This window comes from Cricetulus griseus, chromosome 4 (assembly GCF_003668045.3).
Source record: "Cricetulus griseus strain 17A/GY chromosome 4, alternate assembly CriGri-PICRH-1.0, whole genome shotgun sequence".
NCBI lineage: Eukaryota > Metazoa > Chordata > Mammalia > Rodentia > Cricetidae > Cricetulus > Cricetulus griseus.
Genome location: NC_048597.1, coordinates 3,559,296 through 3,579,852, shown reverse-complemented (window position 1 = coordinate 3,579,852; position 20,557 = coordinate 3,559,296). Strand labels below are relative to the sequence as shown.

General features: G+C 48.1%; 1 protein-coding gene across 7 annotated transcripts in view; it reads right to left on the bottom strand.

Annotated features, from left to right (window-relative positions):
- Positions 1-20,557, bottom strand: part of Hlcs (holocarboxylase synthetase) — a 176,963-nt gene that overhangs the window by 102,424 nt on the left and 53,982 nt on the right. For all 7 annotated transcript variants that reach the window (XM_027415648.2, XM_027415647.2, XM_027415645.2 and 4 more), the window contains one exon: positions 4,098-4,369. In XM_027415648.2, the coding sequence (XP_027271449.1) occupies positions 4,098-4,369 (272 nt within the window). The remainder of the gene's footprint in view (positions 1-4,097; positions 4,370-20,557) is intronic.

The window sequence follows — 20,557 nt, the reverse complement described above, 5'->3', positions numbered from 1 at the left end:
CTCTGGCGTGGGAACACGTCTAGGTCAGACGTAGCTGGAGAAGGTGCCAGGTAGCATCTGCTCTTCAACTTGTGTGTTCTCGGAGCTAAGAGAGAATGAGGCTGAGGGAGAGGATGCCGCCAATGCCGCCAATGCCACCAATGCCGCCAATGCCGCCAATGCCGCCAATGTCTCAGAGCTGGCTGGAGAAGACACCGTCAGGGTCCCGTCATTTTCCCCAGACTGCAAGCCTTGTAAAGGAGCAGCAACACTCAGTAAGCTGTAAGTGACCCGCTGACGCGTCCATCTGCCTGTCACCCTGACCTGACTCTGCCAAACCCTCTCCAGACCAAAAATGGGAGCACATCTCCTGAACTTCCATGTCACCATAATGCACTTTGGGGACATTCCCTGAGGCAAGAGTAGTGGTAATTGGTGCGCACAGTGCCTGGCTGATCCCATTTAGTGCTTTAGGCAAACGTGCTTGAAAGATCCAGGGACTCACACAGTGGTAATTAGACATTAAATGGGAGAATCGGAATTATTCTTCACAAATAAAAAAGAGCCGATCCTTGGTGAGTCCACTCGGCATGCACATGTATACAGTTTGTGTTCATCTGGATGCCCGCACGATGGCTTCGCATGTATTCACTTCAGTATCTGACAGAGACTTGGCATGAGTCAATCAAGAAAGATACTGTGACTCCGAGAAAAGACAATTCCAAAAATAACAATGACTCACGATCCAGTGCTCTGTGGCCTCAGCTGTCCCCACATCTTACCAGTAAACAGAATGCACAGGCTCCCTAAATATCCCAGCGAAGCAAACACATGGAGATGCTGCTCCAGCAGAGGTGACGGCCTTGTACCTACCTATCCAAGTCTACAGATGACTCCCTGGCACAGCTGTAGGACGTGACGTGACCATGGAAAGTTCAGTGGCTCATTGGGCCAGACACAGTCTGGAGTCCATTTTTGGGGGACTCTACCCAACAGCTGAGCTAACTCAACATGGAAACAGCGCAGGAAGGAAAATAAAGGCCTCTGGCCTTCCACAGAGCCAACAATGCAGATTGAGGCATCCACAACACTCTCCCGTTCCCCTTACAACAGAGTGGAGGAAAGTTCCAGGCCAGGATGATATGCCAGAGAAAATGACAAGGCTGGGGATAAAGGCTGAAACTCCCCGTCCAACCGAGGGAACTGTACAGCATGTCCTCATCCAATGACCGGGAGCATCAGTCAGTGGTCAGGCTTTGACTTTGTTTTTGGAGGGGAGGGCAGCGTGCCCTTTGACTGCCTTTGGTAACGGGCAAGTAATTCTCAACTTTCCATTGCTCCTGCTCCCAGAGTCACGGGGTTGGGACAGAAGTGAAGGGGCTCTGTCACTTGCAGATGAACCCAGGGTGGTACCCAGACACCAAACGAGAGCTCCCAGCATCTCCTGCTGCAGCATAGCAGTTAAGTGGGCTTTGTGGTGAAAGTCAAAACACAGAGAGTGTCAAAGCCTTTGTCAGATGAGAGATCCCCAAATCTCCCTGAGTTTCAAAAACAGAAGGATGCCTCCAAAGGCATGAAGGAGGCAACAAAACAAAGCTAGCGTTTGCAGAGTAACAGTCTCCATCTCCACCCCGACTTTGAATCCTAGGGACATGAGGCTACAACATATTCACGGCACAGTTTCTTAATAGACTGAAACACTTCCCTGAAGACTTCCAGGCGTCCCCACGTGTCTTCCCACCCCTTTAGGAACTGGCCTTCAGCTGGAGCCACAGACACCCAACGGGGGAGGAGATGGCTCAGTTGGTGAAGAGTGTCCCACACAAAAACGGAAGGCCCTGAGTGTGGCTCTATAGCACCAACATAAAGAAGCTGGGTGTGGCGTTGCACACCTGAGATACAGTGCTGAGGAGGAGTGCACGCAGGCGGGTCCCTGAGATTTGCTGGGCAGCCCATCCTGTCAAATGAATAAGCTCCACACTCAGTGAGACACTCTTATCTCAAAACAGTAAGGTGAAGAGGAAGCAGCTGAGGAGACATGGACTGCTGGCCTCCACACGCACGTGTGTACACACACACACACACACACACACACACACACACACAGTACACGTACATAAAGACCACATTTGTTCCCTTGCCTTTTTTTAATTTGACTAGGCCTGGCAATGACACAGGAACACAAAGGCCAAATGTAACATCCAGTAAGTGTCCACATGGACTGCAACCAAACCAACCTGTTTCCTTCCACCCTCCTGTCACCCAGCATGCTATATACCGTGACAGAGATACATGACTGTCCACTGATAGCCACCAAGCACCAAGAGATGATGAATGGCGTTGCTGGATTCACAGATGCATGGCGAAGAAATTTCTGGAGGGGAAAGTGTCCGAATCACTAGCTAAGCACCGTCTGTGTCTCCATGAGGTACATGGTGTGGATCTGTGGTGCCTCAAATGAGTGTCTCCCACAGGCTCTCATCTTTGAGCACTTGGTCCCCAGTTGGTGGCTCTGATTGGGAAGGGCCTAGGTGTGGCCTTGCTGGAAGAAATATGTCTCTGGGGGTGTCGGGGGGGCAAGCTTTGAGGTTTCACAGCCATTTGCCACCCCCAATTTATACTCTGCTTCCTGGTTTCCATTTGAGATGTGACCTCTCAGCTGTTCTGGCTCACAATGCCTGCTGCCGCCATGTTCCCCGCAGTGACAGCAAGAGGCTCTTTTCCCTGAGGAATCATATTCTGCAAGCTGCTTTGGGTGGGGTGACAGGTAAGCACCTAATAGAGAGCTGCACCGGCCATGCCAGCACCAGAAACCCTCTGGCCGCACTCTCGGGACACAGCAACCTGTCGCTGCCCCACCTGTCACTTGATCCCCGGGAGCTGCTCTGGGTCCTGCCGATACTAAGTAGACTGTTCAGATGCCTTTCCCTAAAACAGCCACAGCCTCTGGGAACTTCTGACCCCTTAGGCTGTTGTGAGCAGCTTTCCCTGGGAGTGTTGGTAGGGAGCCCACTGGATAGGGGTGGAGGACAGCTGCCCGTTCAGAACCCGCCCAGCAGAGGGACCAACCAATCAAAGCCATCCCACTGCCTGTGCCAAGCACAGACCAGACTAGAAGACAGAGGATTCCTCCCTGCCCGAGAAGGCAGAAATACTCTTCTCTTTGGGGAACGTGAAACTGAACAAATAAGTACCTTCAGCAACACCAATTAACTCAATACACAAACAGTTATAGCTCACTCACAGCGGCGTGCCCCTGCCAATCGATCCCCCTACACACTCCACACACTAACTGCCCCTCTGCCAGCTGCTCGAGAGTCAGGAACACGCCAGCGACGTCATTATTCCATACCAGCATATAACCAATTAGCTCCATCCCAGATACTATTAGAACAAAGGCAACAGCGTTTCTGTATGTTAAATTACCCGTCTGATAATCCCTATGTGTAAACCCTAGAAACTGTGAATCTAGTGACTTCTGGAGTCCGTAGTTGTCAATTTTGGTTCCATGCACAGGGAAGACACTTTACTGAGTTTCTCTCACTTCTACCCAACATCTTAAACTAAAATCATTGTGTTACTTAGAACAGACAATGTGTGGCACTTAGAAAGATCCCTTTCACCTGTTTTCCATGTTTTGACTCCAAATAGAGGCCACAGAACAGAAGTAAAAATGAAAGTTTACAGTAAGAATAAATTTCACACACGCAAATGGGATTAGAGAGAGCTTGGAAAATGACTAGGAACGGACTAGAACCGTCTTCAAAACACAAGTCCCCACTTGTCTCCGTCAAAGCCAGCTATGTGTCTGTCGATCCTACTTCTCTTCTCCCGCAGAACATCCCAGACCAAATGTTTACCACTGATTACCACAGCAAACAAAAATGGTCACCCGACCACTTCCACCTGTTACACTACTTTTCAAAATCTCCCTCAAGGACATTGTGGAATGGCTGATTAAAGGAAGCGAAACGCCAGCCACCAAAGCCACGTATAAAATACAGACTCTGACTGAAGTCCTTCTTTTAATTCCTCCTTCTAAGGCTCAAGCTCACTGAGTACAGAAAACAGACATCAGTGCACACCTTGGCCAGGCCGAGTACCTGACTGGAACTCACCCATCCAAGAGGCTCATGGTCGTGGGGGTCACTTCTGCAAACAGAATTACTTTTCCGAGCCTCGAGGTCTGCAGATTTCGCCGATACGTCTCTAAGTTAAAGTGCTCTGATGAGAAGGCGTCAGGATCGGTAACCACAGGAATAAAAGACGGGGTGACCTCCACTTCAGATGTGTAAGAGGAAATGAACTTGAGGGTGAGCTTGCTGGATTTTATGACTCCTTCAGGGTCCACATGCCTCCCAAGCCACTGCATAAACGGATCCTGGATTTCCTATGTCATAAAAAGGGGGAAAGGAAGTTGAAATGTGAGGTTTAATGCAACAATAGCAGTGTTTACTGAAGATATTATCTGGGTAACTTGGGTGCTTCAGTCTTAATAAACTGAAGAGTCAGGTGAACATATTTTGTACACCTAAATCAGCACGAAATACTAGACTGAGCACCACAGTTTGAACCGACTCCCAGAATTCATACATTGGAAACTCAGCTCCCAAATTTACTCATTAATGGTATTTTGGGATGAGACTTCTGAGATATGACTGAGTCAAGGGGCTCCTGCCCCCCTCAAATGATTAACACATTAGTGGATTACTGGGTCACTAAGTGAGTTAGTTATCATGAAAGTAGGCCAGGCCTCTAAAGCTAAGGTAGCCACCTTTCATGGCCTCTGGCCAACTGACATCCACAGCACTCCCACCCCCACCCCACCCCCGCCACTCACCAGCAAAGAGGCCTTTACTCAGTGAGACACCCACTACACACACACACACACACACACACACACACACACACACACACATGCACGGGCACACCTCTAAATTCTCTGCCTTCAAACCGTGAGGAATTAATGTCTTTAAAAATTACCCAGTCCTACCAGGCATTGGTGACACACACCTTTAATCCCAGCACTTGGGAGGCAGAGGCAGGCGGATCTCAGTGAGTTCGAGGCCACCCTGGTCTACAGAGTGAGTTCCAGGACAGCCAGGACTGTTACACAGAGAAACCCTGTCTTAAAACACCCAAAATAAATAAATAAATAAATACCTCAGCCCTAAGTATTCGGTGATGGTAAAAGAAAAGAGTGAGATATTAAATGTATTTAAAGTTTAAGAATTATAAACCAGGGTCCAAGGAAACAACTCGAGTCCGTTATCTACCCTAGATACCCTAGTGCACCTCAGAAGTGCACTCCAGTTCTATGGCCCCTCTTTTCTAGCGCTCTGTGCATTCTAAAAAGAAACGGGGGCAGGGGAAGAACCACTCTTACATCTTTACACTTCTGCCTCGCATGAGAATTAATTATTCCACCTGGAAACAAACTCCAAGCAGAAGTCTCAAAACTGAGAGCACCCTCGTACAAGTGCGTAAGCTTGGTCTCAGGGGGTACAGTGCCCTCGTGTAGAGACAGTTGAACACTGTCACCAGCCAAGGGGAAGCCAATTTTCCCACAGGAAAAACAACATGGCACCCCCAAGCTCTTTATTTGTTCTTCCTATGAAAACAGAAGAGACATTGCTTAACGCAGAGTCTTCTCCGGTGGTTCTGAAGCTTGGAGGAGGCACACCATGCCTGTGGGCAGGCCAGAAGCCTTACTCTGGGATGGCTTATCAAGAACCATGTAGACCCTTTCAAAAAAGACCTGTACAGAACAGATCCAGGTGTCTTAATAGATTCTATTTATCATTTTTATTTTATGTGTATATTTACCTGCACATATGTTTGTGCATGTGTTTACAGTGCCCGTGGAGAGCAGAAGAGGGCATCAGATCCCCCTGGAACTGGAGTTACAGACATTTGTGAGCCAGCATGTGGGTGCTGGGAACCAAAACCAGGTCTCCTGAAAGAACGGCCAAGCCCTCTTAACCACCTGAGTCACCACTCCAGGCTTGAGAGCCAGGGTTTTAGGACATCTTCATGCAAATGTCAGAACTTTTGAGAGTTATAAAGGTGTCCCTTCTCCATTAACATTAATTAGGAGTTAGTCCCAAATTCCCCATGCTCCAAATGAAGAACTGACAGGACGGAATTTCATTCACCCAATCGCAGTCTGTCAGCCTTCAGAACTCACTTCCAGGTTGTAGGAAATGGTGAGGAGAGGAGAAAACTAAAAACATCAGAAGACCCATTACAGGACCACAAGGCTGGAGTCCTGAACAAGATGTCACTGGGTAAGGGGAAGACACAGTGTAGAAAGATATGGGCACTGTCTAGATGACTACTGAGGACACAAGGAGCCAGTGTGGGCAGGACAGAGAGGGTATGTGCACATCTGTAGCCCTGGCACTCGGGAAGATGAGACAGGGGGATTATGAGTTTGGGGGCAACCTGGGATAAGAGCAAGACTGTGTCTCAGAAGACACACAAAGGGACCTGGTGAACTGCAGCTAGTGATTCTTTATTGGATTCTGACTGGAATAAACCAACTGGAAAGGACATGAAATAATCAGGTCATGTGAACACAGGCAGTGTGCACAGCAAGTCACAAGTTCATTTGAACAGGTGTGGGAAGACACTGTGGCAACACAGGAAAATGTCCTTACCATTTGGAAATGTGCGTATGTCACAATATATATGACTTATCTCCAGCATGGTGGAAGCCAATAAGGCCACATGATCTGTGACACAGAGGTGATGCGTACCAGGAGTGCCTGTTGCTCCTTTCTTCTTTAATCTCTCCCATGTTTAAGAATGGGCATAAAGTTTGCTTTGTTTTTAAGTGGTGAAGTAAAGTAATAAATTCAACTAAAATGCATTAGCCACCCATTCATTCAGCCAACCGCTCAACCCGGTTGATCGGCAGCTCCCGGGCAGATCATCTTGTGGCCCCTGAGGATGTAGTGGGAAGCAACGGGGCCACATTGGAGAGATTTTCTTCTCCTGTGTGAGTCACAGGTGAGAAAAGGTGAAGGAAGGAATGACAGACGAAGGGGGCTGATGGAAGCTGACTGTGGGGGAATCTTACTGAGAAGGCAACATTAGGAAAGACAGGGGAGAGGGGGAAGGAGGATGGGGAGGGTAGAGGGTGGGAGGGAGGGAGGGAGGGAGGAAGGGAGGGAGGCTTTACAGTGTGATCTGTTCGTAGTCAGGCTCGGCGGTGTAGTTTGTGTCAGAGTTCTATGATGTTCCCACAGTGAAGAAATCAACACATTTCCCAGAGCACATTCTGCCATTATGCAATGCTTGACTGCAATGATATCATTTGCATTCACTATGTAGAAAGGGTTCCAGAGGAGCCCGGCAGATACTCCAATGGAGGCAGCACGGACGGGGAAGGGATCTGGAAAAACTGAGAGCCCAGAGGCGAAGGAGAGAGGGTCAGTGCAGCCCACGTGGGAAGCCATGGGGACTCCTGAGAGCTTTCAGGAACAGGATGAGCCACCTCCATCAGGGGTAGGGTTGAGCTGACTGAAGGGAGAGAAACAAATAGAAGCAGAAGTGAGATCACAATGCCTCAGCCAATGCAACAGCACGCGTCATGAGAACACGTGGCAAGAACATGCTCTCAGTAGAGGCTGCATGATTTGCTAACAGGTCATACTTGGGACGTTATCAAATATGGGGAGATCAGGCTCTGAGAGACAGCTCAGTAGGAAAAGGTATTTCCAAGGCAAGGACGACAACCTGAGCTTAATAATTCCTGGAACCCATGTAAAGGTAGAAAAAGACACTAAGTTGTCCTGACTTCCACACACATGCTGCATGTGCTCGCACACGCGCACACACACACACACACACACACACACACACACACACACGCACGCACGCACGCACGCACGCACGCACGCGCACACGCACACGCACAAGCACGCACACACACCATCAGTATATACACACACAAAAAATAATAATAAATAAAATTTTAAGTAGGGAGATCAAATATGACTGCAAGAGTCCCAGTCCAGACATCTTGAAGGAAAACTGTTGCCAGCAGACATGCCGAGAGAGCAGATGTGGGAAGAGGAGCCGGAGTCAGCTCAGATGTGCTGAATTTGACAGGGCTACACAGAGGTTGTGGTGGTTTGAATAGGAACCTGCCCCATAGACTCATGTGTTTGAATGTTTGGCCCATAGGGAGGGGCACTCTTAGGAGATGTGGCCTTGTTGGAGGAAGTGTGTCACTGTGGGGGCGGGCTTTAAGGTCTCACATGCTCAAATGATGCCCAGGATGGTACACAGTTCACTTCCTGTTGCCGGTAGATCAAGATGTAGAGCTCTCAGCTACCTCTCCAGCACCACGTCTGCCTGCGTGCCACCATGTCCTGCCATGATGATAATGGACTAAACCTCTGAACTGTAAGCCAGTCCCAATTAAATCTTTCCCTTCATAAGAGTTGCCATGGTCATGGTGTCTCCTCACAGCAACAGAAACCCTAGCTAGGACAGCGGAGTAAAATGAGCAAGGGAGGCTCTGCAAGCCAGGAGTCCCGGGGAGAGTTACCACAGGTTCTCTGGGTTCTGGTAGCCAGAACCACAATGACAAAAAATGGATCATAGCTGTCAAGGCTACAGGCCACATCAAGGTGTTAGCAAAACCAGCCAGGCTCTCTCTTAAGGCTTGCTATAGTTTGACTACGCAAGACGTGTGGGAAGCACAGTTCTCAGGGGGACCATATTGAGAGGTGAGGCCTTTCAGAGGTGATTTGGTTATAGCTTTGGGGGCTCCACCCAAACCTCCCCTCTATTCTACCATCACCCCTGACAGCAAAATATAAGCGTGTTTGCAATCTGCCAGCTATGTCCACTCAAATGACAATGATGACTTGGGCCTGAGGAGATAGCTGTCACTAACACATGCAAGGGGCTATGGGTTAAGTGTGTCCCCAAGTCCATGTGTTGGTACCTAACTTCTGAAGCAACAGTGTCAAGAAGTGGGGCCTACGGGAGCTGACTAGGTCACGAGGGCTGTGCACCCATGAACAGGGCAATGTAGCTCAGTGGTCAATCAGTTGCCTTAGGGGCAGATGCCTAATAAACGTACCAAAACCTGGAGGGACATTGTCTCCCTCCCTCTCTCCCTCCCTCCCTTCCCCCCCTCCCTCCCTCATGCTCTTTTTTCTGCCATTGGATAATACAAGAAGGCTCTCACCAGATGACAGCATCTTATTGCTGCATTCTGCAGCCTCCACCATCATGAGTCACAATTCCTTTTCTTTTCTGTGGTGTTTTGTTAATAAATTAACTAAATCAACTTAGCAAAATTAACTATAGCAAAGGATAAAGGAAATTATTCCTAATTCTCAGATCATCTTTATCAGTAGCCATCAAGGCAGTATGAAAATGCTACTGAATTGACAAAGTTTTTGGATTTTACGTACATAAACACACACATTTACATTTAGACGTACACACACGTATGTATATGTGCTCATGTATGGATACACATATGTGCACGCCGTCAAACTGAAACACAAGAAGTACGACCCACCCTCAACCTCCAAACTCATCTCATCCTGAGCTAAGGCACATATACAGAGCTCTAGTGCCTCCTCCTTACAACAGCCCTGTCCAGAGCCCTCACAGCCTACATCAGACCCTCATAAACCTCCAGGGACTTTATAGCACTCACCATAATTGTCATTTGTAGGCCACATATCCAATGTCCCTCTGTCCTGCTAGAACGAGAATTCCATAAAGACCACACATGAATACTGATCTCTTGTGCCCACAGCAGGCATCCAGGCTCAGGTCTGGCAAATACCTAACAATCATTCACAGTGGAAATCCATACTAAGTTCCTAACGAAGGAAACTCTACAAAGAACAGACACATGTCTGGACATCTACCTGGTTACAGGCAGATCCTTCAAGGGACAATGAGATGTCATCTTTTCTTAGGCGTGTGTGTGTGTGTGTGTGTGTGTGTGTGTGTGTGTGTGTGTGTGTGTGCGCACCTGTGGGAGTTGGTTCTCTCCTTTCACCATGTGAGTTCTTGATCGACAGGTTCAATGTATTTCCAAGCAAACTCATAAGCAAGCTGTTTTATAGAAACTGACTTAAAATTTTATACAGAAATAATACTTAAAATGGTCAATGGAGTGTTGGAAAGGAAGATGTCAGACAGCTGTGTGCATTAGCTGTTTCGAGGCTTACACGGCTGTGTGCATTAGCTGTTTCGAGGCTTACTATAAAGCTGCAGTAGGAGTCACAGTGACACTGACAGACACATGGATACCAAAGCAGTGCCACACATCTGACTGATTATTTCACAAAGGTACTAAAAATACATTTACATCAATCAAATAGGACAATGCCTCTCTGATTTTAAGATATATAATTTCTCAGTTGGGACAAAACATAAATTAACTCTAGGGGGTGGGGTGACAATAGACTGCAGAAGCTGGCAGTCCTGAAGGAAGAGGAAACGGAGCCCAGAATTAACATCGGGGGCTCGGGACCTGGCTCAGCACAGAGCACTCGCCAGACCGTGCATGGCCCAGGCTTTGATCCTCGGCACTGCAGGGAAGAAAAGGAGGGACAATGAGAATATTAAAGAAAAAAACAACAGCCGGGCGTTGGTGGCGCACGCCTTTAATCCCAGCACTGGGGAGGCAGAGGCAGGCGGATCTCTGTGAGTTCAAGACCAGCCTGGTCTCCAGAGCGAGTGCCAGGACAGCCAGAGACACACAAAGGAACCCGGTCTCAAAAAGGAAGGAAGGAAGGAAGGAAGGAAGGAAGGAAGGAAGGAAGGAAGGAAGGAAGGAAGGAAGGAAGAAGGAAAGAAGGAAAGAAAGATGGAAAATTCTGTTCATTACATTATCAGACAAAGAAGTTTGATCTGGCATATTTTAAACTCTTAAAACTGGAAGACAGGTTAGCCAGTTTTACCATTTTGCTCTGGCTGGCCCAAGCTCAAGACCAGGCTAGTCTTGAGCTTGTAGTGATCCGCTTGCTCCCTAAGTACTGGGACTAAAGGCGGGAGACATGATGCCCTGCTCTGGCAGTTTCTTATACAGGTATAGAGTCTCAAGAACACAGCGTGGAGGGAGTTGGTAAAGGGCTTGCCTTGCGGGGATAAGAACCCAAGTCCAAGTCCAGAGACCACTTTAAACAAAGTGAATGTGGTGGTGTACGCTCAGCACACCCTCTAATCTCAGCACACCCTCCAATCTCAGCACACACTCAAATCTCAGCACACACTCCAATCTCAGCACACACTCAAATCTCAGCACACACTCAAATCTCAGCACACACTCCAATCTCAAATCTCCACACTGAAGAGGCACAATTCCTGGGCTGTGCTGGTCAGCTGGCCTCACCTGTTTGGTACGCTCCAGGTGAGTAAGAACCCTGCCTCAAAAAAAGAAAAGAAAGAAAGAAAAAGGAGGAAAAGGTGGGGCACACCAGGGGCTTCTGAGCGCACGTGCACATACACGCACGCACCTGAGCACACCCAAACAAGCACACACACAGTAAGATGAATGTATACAACACAATCCCATTTAGACAGCAATGCAGAAAGACAAGGCTAACCATCCATGGTGACGGAGGGCAGAAGGGTGGTTGCCTGTGGCTGGGCGTGGCGGTGAGAATGTGAGTACACCAGGACCCCCAGAGACAGGAACAGGAAACACGCTGTGTGTTGGCTGGAAAGTAGACTGAACAACATATTTTCATTAGACAGTACACCATAGCAGGTGCATTTCCTTGAGTACAAATCACACCTAAATAAAATTAGTTTAAAAAGAAAGCAAATGGCAGCAAGCTTGAGCCACACAGAAACTAGCACCCAAAAGATGGTCTGCTCACTAGCGTTCAAAAAAACATCACGGACGTGCACATTTGCTCTAGTGTGAGTACCCGGAAGTGGCTCTCTGCTAAACACTAACTCCAGAGTGCAGATAGGATCAGAGGCCTGATGCCTCCTGTTACTCTCAAGCCATTCCACCCGCTGTCCATCTAACAACATTGGATTACAAGTATTTATTACAGTCTGCATTTGCTTCTGGAGTTCAGTTTCCTGATCTGTAAAGTTTTTTATCTCGGAGACATATTTGGCTCATGATAAATAATTAGATTAGTCCTGCTTCAGTCATAACACTGTCAGTTGCTAGACAACCAGAAGCAGGCAAATCAGAAAACGAACCATCAAAGACGAGGCACACAAGCTCTTTTTATGGGTGTCTGGTTTTTAAATACTTTGGGGAATGGGAACAAATGTATGTCTACTCTCATGGAATTTATACGAAACAACCCAATTCTTCTTTTTTTTTAAGAAAGCTATTCAACAACAAAAAAAAAATTTAAATGTTTAAGGTTGGGTCAATCTCACTGACCTATTACCCCAACCCCAATAAAAAAAAATGCACTGAGCACCTACCTATGCAGCACTGTCATGTTGACACCTGTAAGGAAGACCCTGCCTTGGAGGAAGTCCTAACCTAAGGAGGCAGACAGCAAGCACTTAGGTGCTGTCCCGAGAGCACTCGCTGGCACAGCCAGTGTGAAGAGCGACATTTTTCCAGGAAAGCAGCACTTTGACAACAGCCTCCCTAAAATGGAGCATCCTAAAACACAAAGGAATGGATCCCTGATGAGGCTCAGCTGATCTCAGGGGACAGGCAGGGACCCCCATTAGATGTTCCTTAATTCACAAGCTACCATCCTTCTGTTCCTCAACTAACGGCATTCCTGCTCAGACATCTCCTCTCCTCTCTCTTCAGAGACCTGGACAGAGCCAAAAGGCAACGAGGTAAGCGCAGTTGTTCAAGTCACTGGTGGGGAAATCAAGACCCCAGCAATTGCTTCTTATGAAACCCCCTGTATCTCACCACTGTCTACAGTTTTGTTTTGTTTTGTTTTGTTTTGTTTTGTTTTTTGGAAGACAGTGTTTTACTAAGCAGTTCTGGCTGTCCTAGAACTCACATGGCTGGCCTTGAACTCACCTCCTCTACCTCCTGAGTGTTGGGATTAAAGGTGAATGCCACTATACCCAGTTCTACAGTTCTTGAAAAGAAAAACTGATTTAATTTTTATCCCTTTCTCCAAGACCAGGCACACAAATTCATTCTTGCCAGGATTGACGGTCTGGTCCCGACTTCACTTAAGGCTGGAATTGTGCACAAGAGCACTCTCTGGGTGAACTCTGACCCCAAGCCAGGAAGGCAGTGGGTCAGGAAGAGGAACTTGAACTTGAAGCTTGGATTCACCACCTCCCCCTTGATAAATCCCCGAGAGAGCATTTGTCACACATAGCATCGGTTTTATCACATGGCTGAGTTACCGCTAACCTCACATCAATCCAAGCTTGCAGGAGGTGGTGCACTGAGGAGAATCCAATAAAGACCTCTTCACAGAACTCTGGGCAGAGGTAAAAAACCGAAGACTGATGTGTGCTGTCCTGTACGCTGAGAATATGTGTTACCTTTATGGGTTGATGCATGAAGCTGTTTGGGCCTATGGCAGGGCAGACTATAACCAGGAGGGAAATCCAACCAGAGATACAGGGAGAAAGAAGGCAGCAGCCTCCTTTGGAGGCTCCTCCTCTGGAGGAGAGTGTGGCCAGTAAGCCACGCCACGGGTCATGCGGCAATATGCAGATTAATAGAACCGGGTTAATGTAAATGTAAGAGCTAGCCAGCAATAAGCCGGAGTCATCAGCCAAACAATTATAATTAATATCAAGCTTCTGTGTGGTTATTTGGTAGCCGGCAGGTGGGAGAGAAACCTCTAGGTAAAGGGTGAGGGAAGGAGGAAGCTCCTGGGGCCCACAGGACTGTGATCCACTCCACAGAGTTCTGAGCACATTCTTCCATCTGGTCACCAACTCCTAACAGAATAACCTCATGATGGAACCAACCATAGGCGAGGACAGGAGGGCCAAGACCTGTTAGCAGCACAGAGGGCAAGGGAGGACTGTGGGGTGGCCAGCAAACCCGTGCTGCTGGGAGCTGGCTGGGGAGGTTGCTACTCACAAGCCAGGCCTGTCGGTCCCTGCTGCAGTACACGCACAGCTGGGTCCCTTGCTGATACCTAGGCCAGACTGGGGTGGGAAGTCTTTTCTGTTGTGGTAAGATACAGTGAGATAAAACACGAGGCTGCTTCTGAAGCTTACAGTCCTTGTTCCTCACAGCAGGGAGACAGGACAGCAGGCAGCAAGCGTGGCAGCCAGAGCAGAAAGCTGAGGGGAGCACCTTCAAGTGCAGGCAGGAAACAGAGGGGGAAGCAGGCTCCCAAGGGTCTCGTCTTCCATCCTCCTCCAGTAAAGTCACACACCTCCTAAGCCACCACTGGGGCAAGTGTCCTGTAAGCGTGAGGCTATGGGGACACATCTCATTTAAACCACAGAGTCTACCACATGTCACCTGTGATGTGAATCTGAGGGGTCACAGTGGTCACGGATTCCATCCACACCAATGCCTGCACACAGTAGGCACTCAACTTGTATCCCTTACACTGTCTTCCTTTTATTATGTAAAGTGGTAGCCTGGCTCGGTTGCTCTAAAAGGCTCCAGATTTATTGCCCCCTTTTTTGGTTTTTTGTTGTTGTTGTTGTTCAGTGCCAACTAGTGAAGACCACAAAGGGCTTGAGGGGAACTCCTTGAGTAATAGGAGAAATGAATAAGTCGACTCTAACAAGGCTGGTTTTATGGGCCTCACACCTCCTCCAGGCCAAGCAGGCTCATTTTAGAAGCCAGATCTATTCTGGAAGCCCAGGGCATTTGGGGGTGGGGGGGCTCCAAGACAAAAGGAGACTTTAGGCAGGAACCAACTGTTGTGGGGACAAGAGGGCGAACTTCCATTCACAGGACTCTTGGGTGTGTGTAGACATCCGCAGGAGTCTCCAAGGCCTTCATTAACCATGCCTTATGTGAAACACCGCCACCATTTGTCAGAATCCAACACACCAGCTCCTGAGTGTGGGGAACATGAGGAGGCAGAGCCAAGATACCTGGGCCTGCGGTTCCAGCTGAAAAGCCTGCTCAGCCGTCCTGGAGGGCACTGAGCCGGCCTCCTTGTGCTCAGAAGTGACGGTTAATACTTCCTGCTTTGGTCTGGGTGTATCCCGAAAGTTCATGGGTCGTGGCCCTAATTCTGCACCTCGGCAGTGTTGGGAAATGGGGGCTATGACTGGTGCTCCGGTCGCAGGGCACTGAGGAGCCCAGGTGTGGATTGAATTAGTCCCCCTTCTCCAGAGCCTTCATGAGTTACCCAGACGCCACAGGGCAAGTCCACGCCTTGTGTTTCACCTCTTCGACAGATATGTTACAGTTTGACCGTGACACGCCCCCCACAGGCTCACATTTTTGGACATCTAGTGCCCTGGTGGAGGTGCTGGATTGAGTCGGTAGATACTTTAGGAGTAGGGACCTCCGACAGCAGAAGGAGACAACTGGGACAGGCCTTTCAGGTCAGATCTACCTCTGCCGCTGGTCCAGCCATGCTAGCGAGGGGCTCAAGCACAGACACTCCCACTGTCACTGAGCTACTGTGGCTTCTCTGCCATGGTGACTAAAATCCTCTCAATCAGTGATCCAAAATAAATCCTTTTTTCTTAAGTTCTTTCTGTCTGTTACTTTGTCCAGCAGTAATAGCCACCTGAGACTTCTGCTGTCCACCGTGAACTAAGGACTCACATCCTCTGCATTCCAAATCTCAGGATATGTCATGTGCCACCACTTTCCATGTGCCTGTCTTTTATCCACCCGGCTTGGATTTCTCTGGAGCACTGCCCATGAGGCAGGGGACACTGGATATGGGGTCAGGCAAACCAGCCTGCCACCAAGCAACTATGAAGTCTTGTGAAACATGGCTTGTTCTACATCTCCATGTCTCCAATACCATCAGGTTGTTGTTACTGTTATCTGTGGTTTTTGGTTGGTTGGTTGGTTGGTTGGTTGGTGGGATTTGGGGACAGGGTCTCTCTACATAGCCCTGCCTGTCCTGGAACCTACTATGAAGACTAGGCTGGTCTGCAACTCAGAGAGCAAGTACCCCCAGTGCCAAGTAGAAGCTAAGACAACCCTAGAAGTAAGTGCTAAAGGCTGCTTCCTGCCCTGTAAGAAGCCCCTGAGGGCCCTGAGCTCTGTTTTCCTTGTAAGTAATAATAACACAAGCATCTTTAAAAATAAAAGGTGGGGCTCAGGAAACAATTCCATCAAGAAAGGCTTGCCACAGAAGAATAAGGGCCTGAGTTTAACCCCCAGGGACCTGGATAAAAGGCTACTATGGCAGACCAGGCCCGTGATCCCAGCAGAGGAGTGGAGAGGCAGAACAGAGGCTCACTGCTGGTCTCTGGCCAACCTGTCAGAAGAATCTGCAAGCTCCAGAGTCAGTGAGATCCTGTCTCAAAAACAAAGATGGAGAGAACTGAGGAAGCCTCTCCCTGTCCACCCCTCGCCTCCAGTACACACATGCAGGAACACATACACACAGGAACACATGCATGCACACACCTGCATGCAGACATACACGTCTGTTTATCAGCAAAATGTCAATAGTAGTAAACTTGGGCTATGTGGAGCCTGGAAGCTACCAATTTTCCAGAACAAAAATATGCATTGAGGGTGCTGGCTCTAGAAGCACTAGCCTAATGCTTTCATGCTTCTGTTAACCCTGGAATTGCCAAAGATGAGGCCATCTGTAAAAACAAACAAACAAAAAATCCAGCTGAGTTTTGTGGCCCACACCTACAATCACAACAGAAAGCTGAGGCAGAGCTGCTGCTGTTACAGCCAGCCTGATGCACAGAATGAGACCATGACTGGGGAAAAAAAAAAAAAAAAAGACCTTCCCATCCTCCAAATCAAAACACAACAAAAAGCATTCAGGCATTGTGCATTTAAGCAGGGTGTGCAGGTGTCCCTCACCCCGCCCCCTTGCTGTCTGAGGCTGAGAGACGGCAAGACTGCAGAACTCCACCATCATGGAGCCATCCCTCAGGAGTCTGGACCTGGAACAGTCCAAAGACAGGCCAGACGCACAAGCCCCAGTGTGCTCCGTGAAGCTCTCAGTCTGAGGGATCGGAGAATTAATAACCGCTTACTGGCATGGAAGGAGACGCACACAAGGCTTGATCCTAGGACTTGAACCCTGTCCAGGTCCTACGTAATAGCTGGCTGACAGGGCTGTGGCTTGAGCGTGCTTGGGGACTGCAGGCCGCTTAGTGAGACCTGAGTTTTGAAACCAGGGTTGGTAGTCAGGGGTCCTCCAGGGAGGAGAGCTCTGTCTTGCCTCTCTGACAGCGACCCCTGGTGGCAGCTTAGTAAACCCTGTAGTCTCACATGCATGGGGAAAGCTTTGACCTGCCCTTCTTAATGACGGTTGCTACAGGCAGACAGCCATTCCAGGGAACAACTGGGGGTGACCAGGGAAGCAGGAAAAATCCAAATGGAGAAGAGGCTTTGGGCGTATTAAGTGATAACCCTCCGTGTTTAAAATTAAAAACATTAAATATCCCATCGTTCAAAAACAGAAAGACCCAGGATGTGCAAGGCTCTGGTCCATCCCAGCACCACGTGTGCACCCAGCATGTGCGAGGCTCTGGTCCCCATGCCCAGGCCATACGTGTGCATGAGCCACACACATACAAAGAATAAACAGAACTGGGCTGTGTGTGTTCATGTTAAGTGTGTGCATTTGTGTGTACATGCACTCATGTGTGCGGGTGCATGCTTCTGCACGGGCCTGGAGAGGCCACAGCTCAACATCTGCTGTTGTCCTCCTACTGCCCTTCACCTCGTTGTTTGGGAAAGGATCTCTCCAGTGAACCTGGAGTCAACCGACTGGATAGATGCTCCGGCCAGAGGCCTCCAGGGATCCCCTTGTCTCTGCACCCCAGCACTGTCTGGCTTTTTATGCAGGTGCTGGGTATTTACACCATTTACCCATTGAGCCCTCTTCCCAGCCCCCAGGGTCTCTATTTAAAGGACCAAAGCCAGAGGGGCAGAGAGACTTATTTTTTCCATTTCTCTGAATAGTACTGTCCATCTCCCAGCTGTATGCTGTCTTCTGAATTTGGGAAAATTTTACTGCAGCATAAGGAATTGCTCCTCATGGCAGAAACTTCTGGAAGATGGTGCTAGCAGAGAATGAATGCACATCTGGCACCGAGAGGCCTCATCCCTGGCGCCACAGAGTCACAACATTTTGAGATACAAAGAGAAGGGTGACCAAAGGCTGACAGCCCCCAAGGCAGGGAGCCTAACAAGTCTAAGCCATTGGCTTCCTCTCTTTCTTCTTCCTATGGCACACTCTGTCTGCAACCAGAGAACAATCTGGGAACAATCGGCTGGGCAGCTGCTCTCATCAGCAAACTGTTTATTGTAAGAGAGTGGCTGGGTCAAAGGCTGAACGTCAACCTGAAACTGAAAGCATACAGATTAAATTCAATACCGTCCTGGCTAAGGAAACCGGGGACTCGGCTCAGGGAAAACCAAGGCGAGAAACTCACACTCTGGGTTCTTTCTGAAAGGGCCAGACTGGGAACAAACCCTTGTGCATCAACGAGCAGGTTGTTTGGTTGTTCCATGTTGACACAGCTAGATATTTACCGTGGCCTTCAGAGGGGCCTTCGGAGAGAGACGACCCCTCAGACGTCACCTTTCTGCTTCTTCCACCAACCCCTTGGCTTCTCCCAGTTGCTTCCTTCCCTCCACTGTCACTCACCCAGGCATGGCAGCCTATGTACCACACATGGGCAAGCATGGCAACTGGCTTTTAAATGTGTCTGAACAGAAGCTTGGGGGACAACCGGAAAGGAGTACCCTGCTCTGATGTCACGGCGGCCTCGGAATTCCCTTTTCAAACAGAGCTGCTATCTTTTTAGAAATATATACTGAAGTATTCACAAGGAGAGCCAAACAATATCTGGGATTTGGTTTGAAATCTACCACCGAAGGCGTGGGTGGGAATAGACGAAATAAAACTGGCTGTAAGCGGACAGCTGCGAAGGGGCGTGATGACTGCAGGAGTTCACTGTGTTCTTCATTTACTTCTGCATACTTGAAATTTTCTATGAGACGCTTTCTTTTGCTGATGTGCACAGCTTGGCAGTTACTCAGAGAGGAGAAGAAAAATTTTTTTTGACTACAAGAAAGTTCTGACCTATCAAAACAAATGCATGAGTCCCACAAGTAGGGTGACTGTGTACCATGGTGCTGCCAGGTGCCCGCATGATCCCTGAGCAGTGTCTGAGGCAGAGCTGTGAGAGCCTCTGCTGAGCACTGGAAAAGCAGCTCGGATAATCCACGTCCCCTAGTCAGCCGGAAGCAGACACAGAATCAGAACCAGCAGATGGTATCCAACAAGACTTGGAAGCGTTGCTCAGAGACAGAGCAGGTACCAGGCATGGGTGAGGCTCGGAGGTCGACTGCTACCAACAGGCACAGACACACGCACCCACACACACAATTACTTTATGGCAAACATGAACTTGCATCAGGGAGCACCTCCCTGGGGCCTCACTACACGTTGGAACAGGGGAACATGCAGTAAGAAAACCTAGCATCATGAGTAACAGGGACTAAGTTTTACAACAGACCACAGACAGACTTCAAAAACAGAACTTTGTTCGTAAACTTGAGACTAGTGTAGACCATAATGATAATTTTACAATGTAAGTAAATTAATTTGAGAAAGAAGTGCTTGACATTAAAAAAAAAAAACCAGAAAGCGAAATATTCTTTGTGTTTATATTAACATTGGATTGGTCTCTACTCGGGATTTGTTCCAGTTTAAAAACAAAAGTGGCAATAATTAGAATTTTAGGAAAGGACACATTGCTTCAAAAGTTTTTTGTTTTGTTTTGTTGGTTTGGTTTTTGTAGTTTTTCATTTTGTTTAAGCCTTGGCATGTCACTGGGTAGCAGGGTGCCTGCTTAGCAGTTGGAATGCTGAGCTGGCTCCCCAGCAATACACACACACATGCAAATCCATGCACACATGTGTGCACACACATGACTTTTAGTCTATTTTGCAATTCCAACATAAACACCTCAAGGTACCAGAAAGGATACAAAGACCCCTCTTGACAGAAAGAGAAGGCTTCGGAGATTTCGGCGGCCGTCTTTTACACAGCCGTCTTCTATGAGAAACTCGGTGTGGACAAACTGCAATGCTATACCTATGGCCTACGCCGTGGAAGGAAAATATTCCAAAGAGAAGAATCTTTAGAATTATAGACTTTTATTTAGATATTTTATACAGGAATCAGCCAGTACATCAAGGATACCAACAGAATACACTAGTGAAGTCGTCTGGGCAGTTTTTGGCAAATGAGATTAAATATGCCCATGCCCTCTCCGAAAATCAACCACCATTTTTAAAATATGAAACCACTGATGCCTCTTTTTAAAGTTATATTTGCTTATCTGGGGAAATTAACAACAGGAAGAGGCAGCTGATTTAAACATTATACAGTATACACATGTATGTTCAAACATGTTTTCATTTATTAATTTTTTTATTTTTAAAAAACTGAGAAGGGAGATCCATGATGCCATTATTTCATATCTCTCTCTCTAT